The sequence below is a fragment of the Gambusia affinis genome, linkage group LG09 (genome assembly GCF_019740435.1).
Source record: "Gambusia affinis linkage group LG09, SWU_Gaff_1.0, whole genome shotgun sequence".
Taxonomy (NCBI): domain Eukaryota; kingdom Metazoa; phylum Chordata; class Actinopteri; order Cyprinodontiformes; family Poeciliidae; genus Gambusia; species Gambusia affinis.
The window spans coordinates 27,889,541-27,898,227 of NC_057876.1; the positions used below are offsets into that span (position 1 = coordinate 27,889,541).

An 8,687-nucleotide genomic window follows, 5' to 3' on the forward strand; every position below is an offset into this window, starting at 1 on the left:
GCTTTCCGACTCTGAATGATGTTGTGTAACAACATTAGCTGAGTGGCTAAATGTGCGGTCTTGGTTATTCAATAAAAAGACTTTAGGAATTTAAATGTAAATTAGTTAAGTCTCGAAGCAATCACGGTACTACGTCTAAATCTGGGACATGTAGCCCATGGCAAGCATATTAAGATGAATTTTAGAGTCAAGGCTGCTGGTGGTATTAAACCACACATTGTAACAATGAAAATGTAGAGAATGAATGACTTTGTTTGGAGAATATTTTTTTGTTTGTTGGGGATCAGCTGAATACACTTGTAGTAATTTAAGACAGTTCCTCAGACATACTGTTTCCTAGTGACATGATAAAAAAAATCTAAATAAATCAGAAAAGTTATCAGGAAGATAATTGTGGACCTCCACCAATCAATTTCCACTGCCCTGCTCCACTGTTTTAAACAATTATTACTATAAACAGAACAGCAATGCAGTAATGTCAGGCCATCGTACTCTAAGGAGATGGGTTGTAAATCCCAGGACTGAATGAGTTTCAGAAATAAAATGTACGTCTCAAACGAAAAACAAACAACCTTACAAACACTCACTCTGGTAAGAGTTGGTGCTGTTAACAGAGAAATGATTCCTGTACTGCAATGAGCTGAAAGGCGACTCAGAGAAGAAGAATAATCCATAACTTAAAAAATAACACAAAAAGTACACATTACAGTTTTCAGATTCACTGAGGGACAAAGACCAACAGCCTGGACACATATTCTGTGGTCTCATAAAATCAAAACTGAAAATAGTGTTCCTGTTTTTATTTGCATCATGATTAACAAAAAACAAACAAACAAAAAAATCTATGTACACCATGGTCAGTAATGATAAGAAAAACTTTCATCTTCTAACAAGATTTTTCATCTTCTGTACTTCATTGACATTTTTGATGAAGAATATTTTATATATTCAGCTGCAAGTCTTTGATGTTTTAAAGGCCTCTCTGAAATCATCTTAATTTTTAACTGTTGACAGATTATCAGATTTTAGTTGAGACTTTGACTGGGCCTCTACAGAACATTCAAAGCTCTTTATTTAAAAAAAAAAAAAAAAAAAAAAAAAAAAAAAATCAAAAGTTTATTAAATGCAATGCTATTTGATGAAATATAACAAAATTTGGAAATCCTCTGTGTCTCACTCAAAGTAAATAATTGTCCAACCCACTAAAAAATAAGTAATTCAAATTCTTGTAATTATATAATTTTGAATTGCTGCATTAATACACAAGTTTCTATAATTTTCATGTTATCGGATGTCATACAACATCTTTTTTAGTTCATGCTGCTTATAGTACTATATTGTCTACATGAAGTTTTTTGCAGGTCCGTCTTGAAATGTTCGTAGATGTATCTGTCTCTGTGCTTCATTACCCAGAGTGCTCCAAGAAAGTGACTGAAAATGGCTTTGTTCTTTACTTCCATCACTGTATTATTCCAGACAGACCATTACTTTATTGCTCAGTCATTAAAGTGAGCATGAACAATTCAACTAATTGAAGAGGAGAGGAAAGCATTTTCAAGTGATATACTGCAAGAAATGAGATAGGAGTTTGATTCTGACTGCTTTTTATCTTGTTAGTCAAAGAAAATTGATGGTCTACATATTGATTGAAACACATATAGAGCTTTGTCACCACAGCAGCAAGCAGAAATCTTTTCTTCAGTCTGAATGTCACAGAATTTCCACCCAGCTGCAACTGTGCATTCGTGACATTTGAAAAAGAAGCTGTGCCTCAAAGCTTCTTGCAGACCTGGTTGAAGCGAGGCAAGAACGACAACAAAACAGCTATTATCTGTCACTATGTGATTTATCTAACCTTGTTCAGCACAGAAGATCTCGACTCTATTGAGGCATGCCTCACTGTCGGTCAGTCCTGAATTGCGGTTGGTTGTACAATTCACCTGAAAGTCACCCCGCTGATTGAACACGCGGCGGCTGTTCCCTACGTTCTCATGGGTGACTTAAAATGGTGGTAAGCATGGAGAAACAACCCCTCCCCCCACTTTTTTAGCACCAACATGCAGCTACAGCGATCACATGCTGTACTGGAACATGAGAAACCCAGCTAACACTGTTGCCATGACAACCCAGCCAGAGGATAACTGTTTTACAGCATATTACACCACCCACCACCTAGCCTGGCTGGGAAATGTGTTGCTTTGGCAGCCGCTCAGGCTCACCAACTGCGGTGATTAGAACACGTCTTGTAAAGGAATTGCCTTCCGTCCTGCTAGAGCGACTGACAAATGTAAGGAGTAAACACTAATGAGCCGTCCTATTGTTAGATGTGCTTGAAAAGAGCAGAAATTAATTGAAAATGTCGCATCAGTATTGGAAATGTCATTGATTTTACGAGGTACACTCCAACCATGTTGATAATATATTACACATTGGTGGCACTTAATAGCAAACCTGGCACTGGGTAACATGACAGAATTCCCTTTGTGGCACTTATTTCACGCAGACACCAACATATTGGAAAAACTAATTTTCATGTAAAATTACGGCACTTTGTTATCTATTGCATGTTTTGTTGTACTCTCAAAAATGCTGTTCAATTAAGTTTCACATCAGTTTCTTTTATAGAACCTAATTTTTAAAGTCCAGTACCTGCTCTTTGAGAGTTTCCAGGATGATTTAGTTAAATTTCCAATAACAGTTTATCTTTCTCTGGCAGCTCAATGAAGACAAGTTTTTATTAACAACAAAACTAATTCAAGCAACATGATGTGTTAGGTAAAGGTAGAGGAAGATCTGACTAGCACTTTATGCACAGCAGACATGTCAACAGGTGGGTTGGTAAAAAATGGCAGACTGGTTGTAGATGAGGAGCAAAAATCAGGTTGATTGAGGAAACGCCGAGCTAAGCATTTTGTTAATGCATGACTTGTTGAAACAAATAATTTCAATTATTAAAGCCAAGGTTTTCTGGCCACCAAACAAGCAGATCTTTCTCAGTATTTGTCGTTTTTCAAGCACTTCTGAAAAATCTTCAAATGGTTGAAATGTAAACACTGAGAATTAAGGTGTGTCACAAAACTGCCAAGGATTTATTTTTGTTTTCCTGAGACTACTTAAACTTAGCATGCTTAACAAAAATAGCCTCTCTGTTGTCCCAGCTGCACTATTGATGGTTTCTATATGAGGCAGCAGATCCAGGCCATTCTCTGTTTACCTTCTGTCATCATTAGCTTCAGTCCAGTGAGGATAGCATCAGAACAACTATCGCTGATTAGCAATGTAGCGTTGGGAAGTGAGGGAGAATGAGCCGGCGCCCTGCTGTCTGATTGTTCTCATGGATGAAGATTAATTTTACACCACATCACTCTACGCTCTGATTGGCTGAACTAATGTCCCATGAGAACCCTTAACTATACACAGATGATGAGATTGATTTGGTGAAATTATTCTATTTATCTGAAAAATTACATCAATTTTACAAATAAAAAAATGTCACAGCTTAGCTAAACAAAAGCACAACACTGTTTGTGAAATAATTTGTTTATAATAAGAACAGGAGAAATCTCTGACTGACAAAGAAAGTCAGACTTGTTGATAAAAGGGCAATTTATTTACAGTATATCCACGAGACATTCCTAACCTTTAAAGATTTCTTGTTTCATAGAAAAAATGCAAAAAGATGCTTCAAGCAAAAATAATTAATGTCACTCCTTACTTGGAAAAAGTCAAGCATCAGAATGCTGCTTATAATAAAAAAGAAAATGTGTTATTTTATCATTATTGCATGAATAACATTTAACTTATTGGTTTTATTTTACCAGTTTATTATTCGTTTCCAGTTAGACTAAACTGTTTGGATATAAAATGTCTTCCAACATTGGAAATTACAACAAAGCTTAGGATTTCTCCAGTTTCTTGCAATAAAATGTAAATGTAAAGCTTTTTAAAGAACAACATTAAATGGCTGAGAAATATAAAAATCTCAAAATTTGTCTTTAGGGCATAATGCAGGTAAAAATGTTGATGACCAGATGTGACCAGTTGCGAAGCCATCTGATCCAACTCAGCACCAGACGGTGAGCCGCAGCTCTGGAGCAGAGAGGAAGCAAGAATTTTTCTAGACTTGTAACATTTCTGCATAAGACATGCTGGTCACTGTATCGTCTGCTAATAAAAACATGAATGTATTTATTTTTCCAGGATATTTTTTTTTCATTATTGCCTTGCATTTTTTGTGGTGGCAGATTTCAAGGTTGAATGCAGTTTTTCTTTAAAAAGTCATCTCGACATTATTAATTTAATCTGGCTAGTACAATTTACTTTTTTGTTCTGTTCTCTGTAAAGCTGAGTAACGGTTGTGTGTGACAACAGTTTCTGAAATACCAGCCTGCCTGACAGAAGTAGCCGCGCCATCTCCAAATGTCGTTACCATGATCGTTACCATCTCCAAATGTCTAAATGTGATGTTTTTTTAACCTAAAGACCAATAAATTGAAGTCTGGAAGATTTCTAAACATGTACCAACTATAATAAAGAATGATTCAATCTAACAGGTTTACAGGTACAAGCATTAAAAATGATTTTTTTTCTTGAAAATTCTGTCTTAATTTGAAGTTTTGCAGCTTCATAATAATGTAAGACGGGAGTACAAATGCCAGCTTTTAATATTTTATGAGATTTAATTACCCTTTTACCTAAAGGTGTAAATCTTTTTTTTATCATTGCCTGGTATGGTGATATGATATTGGCTAATGAAACCAGATGAGTTCTCCAGTTAAAGAGGCTGACATGTAGCTAGTTTGCTGTTTTCAGATCTTTATTTTAAAGATGTGCAATATTTTCCCTGCGGCCGATTCTCACTCTTGGTTTTCGCAGCAGGCAGTGAGAATCGGTATCAAGGAAAACCAAGAGGCAGCGTTTCTTTTGTTCCTGCCCCTGTTTTCATGTTCAGAAGCATAAAACTGCAGGGTCTGCTGCGTATACTAATGGCTACTGCAGTTAATTTGACACTGGTATTGTGTTATTTTATTTATGGGTAATCAAAAACTGAATTCACTATAGGTGTAATGAAATTACCTTTCATTAAATTTCTCTTTACTCTCTTCTGTTTGGCTATATGATCCACTAAATGTGACGCTCTAAATACGTTTTCTATTCTGAAATCATTGCTTCAACATCCACTAAACCTGAGCGAATCTGAGACATGAACCACAAGATGACAATGGTTGTCCATGTCTAGAACCATGTTTCTGATTCAGAAGATGTTTTAGATTGTTCCTGAACCAGAGACAATATCAAATGTCTTACTTTGACTTGGGAGAAAAAAAAAACTGGGCTGTTGTTCAGATGAAAGTAAACTTTATATTTCATTTGGAAATGAGACTCCTAGAGTTTGGGTGAAGTGTAAAATCTTCAGTCAGTGATGATTTGGGAGCCATGTAATCTTCTAGTGTTGATGTATTCATCACTTTTTGGATTGAACCTCTGATTAATTACGCTTGTATTTCCCCAAAGATGATTAATCTGCAAAGATGTTTTCTAAAATTACTCATTTGTGATCTAATTAGCAACTTGTGCCAGGTGAGTCCCGCCTCTCACATGATGACCCCCGTGAACCTGAACCCTAACCTTAACCCGATGGATCCAATTGCATAGCGCTTAACGGACTGAATAAACATGGATCCATGTTGCTGAAAAACTCTGCAGGGAAAATAACATCAACCTTAATGAATGATACACAGAATAACAAGAAATCAGTAACTTTTATTTAGAAATAGTTTCAAAAATAATGAAGTTAGCACACATTCCATATACAAAATGTTAAGCCTGAATATGTAATGGAACTGATTAGCAACTATGGTTTGTTTCTAATGTTGAATTGAAGAAACATTGAAAATAATACAGCTTAGGTTGAGATTTGACAGGGAATTGAAGACAAATGTGTTCATTTAAAAAAAAAAAATAGTGCAAACAGAACTGAAAATAGTTTAAAAGCATTTTCAGAACGCTGACAAATAAATGTAGTACTTAACGGAAGTAAAGTAGCTTTTGTAATGGGATACAGCTTTTAAATATTTCAACTTTTTATATAAAATATATGATTTATGTATATATATTGTGTGTATATTTATATTTATATATGTATCTGTCTTACATTATACTTCCAATTTCAAATAGGTAACTTCACAGTCTCAACGACAAAATGAAAACAAATGGCATTAATGAAATAAACGTATGTAGTATAATGTGGCAACAACATGCAACTGGTGCTACTTTATTGTCAGATCAATGCAAAAAATATGGAGACGGAAAAACAAAGCAAAAACGTTGTTGTTATTAGCACTGTCATGGCCACCAACTGTACACCTAGATACAAAAGTTACAGAATGTATCAGAGTCATTTACATTCACTGAGATGACAGTTATTCATTATAGTAAGACTATAGTTATATCTACTGGCACTAGAATTTGGCACTCTTACTTATTTGGCATTTTGGACCTTCACCTAAGCCGTATGAAAGTGGATGCCTTCTCTTTATGTCACTTCCGAAAGTAATACTATAATACCGTATCATCCAGTTCATTGTTTTCCATTCATGGCATGTAAACAGATTGTTTCGTCTTGAAAACAGAGCGGTAACTCTGGTCCTCATCAGAAAAATTACAAACAGCAAAAGCACTGAAGCCAACAGAGACAAAAGAACAAAAGAAAATTGCTGCAACAACTCCAACAATAAAAAGCTAAGAAGGATTATTTCCAAATGTCAAGCATTGACATATAGATCATATCAACACCTAATGTTAAAGAATAAAATATACAGGAAAGTTTTTATTAAGAATTAATTACATGACTTTAAGATTTCACTCTCTTATGCAATGTTTTTGGCTTTCAAAATATGGAACTAGAAGCTGTTTAGTACTTTCTATCTGAACTTTCACGTTAAGTCGTTCATATCCAGCCAGTATGTACGCAAGTTTATTTAAAAGCTATTCTGTGAAAATACATAAAAATATTTTTTTGTAAATTTTTTTCTCTGCAAATTTTCTTACAAAAAAAAAAAAAAATCCATTTCACATCTTAATGGAGGTGATATCAAGTGTGCTTGAAAACCCAGTTTGGCGGTAGGGGATACAGAAACAGTTGTAATCAATAAATTGACCCCTACCTCTCTCTCACACACCCAGACACACGCCCACACACACGCACTTGCACTATTCAGGCACACAAATACAGCGGGGCTGACTGAATCGCTGACACCCAGGAGAAACTGCAGCCGTGAATCAAGCCCTTGCTTCTTTCTCAGTCCAGTTCAAGCAGGTAGGAAAGCATGGTACCACAAGTTTAGAAAACAAAAGCTAACTGTTTATATGTCGAGTAAAATTCCACCCTTTAAGGGAAGCTATTGTATGGAAAATGTAGATAGAGAGCAACAGTAAAAGTCTTTGCGTGGAGAAAGAGAAATCTCTCTCATACCTTTACTTTTTCACAAGACAAATAAAAAAAGTGCCAAAACAGAAACGAGGGACGAAAGAAAAAAAAATCACTCTTTTAAAACCGTTGTAAGGCACTCAGGAGTTTCTCAGTGATCAGGATAGATCTGTCAGGCTGACGTTTAGTCCCATGTCAGGTCTCACATACGGGACAGCGTGGACAGCTTTGGGAAACTCTGGAGTCATCACCCGACCATTCTCCCCAGTACTCCCTGTAACGGAAAGTCTTGCTTTATTCCTCATGGCATCCCCAAAGGTCACCTACAAAAGCCAGAAGCCACATGCACATCCAGACACAAGCCAGCACAATCATCACACACACGCACACACACACGGATCCATACACAAACAAGAAAGCAACATGTTAGACGGATGCATCTGACCACATCAAAATGCTTAAGAGATTACATTTGATACACAAATATGAGAATGTAGATGAGAACTTAACATGAGGTCAGTGATTAACACAATGCAAGATGCAAATGATCATGTAAAGGTTTCTGCATGGTCATTGCAAGCATTATTGTTGAAGTACGTTACTAAGACAGAGGTATTAACAAGCATGGCCATCAACAGTCATACATGAAAATGGTTTCAAAGAGGTAGAGAACATAAATCAACAAACACAATTTTTATGCTTATAAAAAAGGGGGAGTATCGCTTTCTCTCATTAAAATCATAAATCACCAGTACATACGATCCGTTGGCCAACCTCTTCACTCACTAACACTGAAGGATGGAACGGATGGAGCCAAAAAAGCGTGCATTTGGGGGGAATTTATGAAAACCTCAATCCCTACCCCCTAAATTTTTACACTTTCGATCCCATATACGTTGTAACCTTCCTTATAAGTTGCAAAATTCTGTGAATTCTGCGAGGAAGTTGGATTAATATTCTGTGCATTCTTTGCCACCTTCATTCGTTTCGCCTCGGCTCGGGACTTGTAACAGAACTCAATCAAGGCCACCAGCATGGCCAAACCGAGTCCTCCGACCAGAATGTAGAAGACCCCAGCCACGTTGCTCAGGCTTAGGGCACTGGTCTTCTCCTGCAGAACGGACACGAGATGAGGATTAGTGTTTGGGGGTAGTGGTAAAATCTGACTTTTAAAGTAAATAACTAAAAAAAGGTGTACGTCAATAATAATAATAATAATAATAATAATAATAATAATAATAATAATAATAATAATAAT

The 8,687-nt window shown here is 36.1% G+C and overlaps 1 protein-coding gene across 11 annotated transcripts in view; it reads right to left on the minus strand.

The window, feature by feature from the left end:
* Positions 1 to 5,743: 5,743 nt before the first annotated feature.
* The window catches only part of gria2b (glutamate receptor, ionotropic, AMPA 2b), a 46,338-nt gene continuing 43,394 nt past the window's right edge, over positions 5,744 to 8,687 (minus strand). For 3 of the 11 annotated variants that reach the window (XM_044126865.1, XM_044126863.1, XM_044126866.1), the window contains 2 exons: positions 8,406 to 8,540; positions 5,744 to 7,752 (listed from right to left, as the gene is read on the minus strand). In XM_044126865.1, the coding sequence (XP_043982800.1) occupies positions 7,588 to 7,752; positions 8,406 to 8,540 (300 nt within the window). In that variant the 3' untranslated portion in view covers positions 5,744 to 7,587. The other 8 variants (XM_044126869.1, XM_044126868.1, XR_006371656.1 and 5 more) reach the window with 8 other exon arrangements.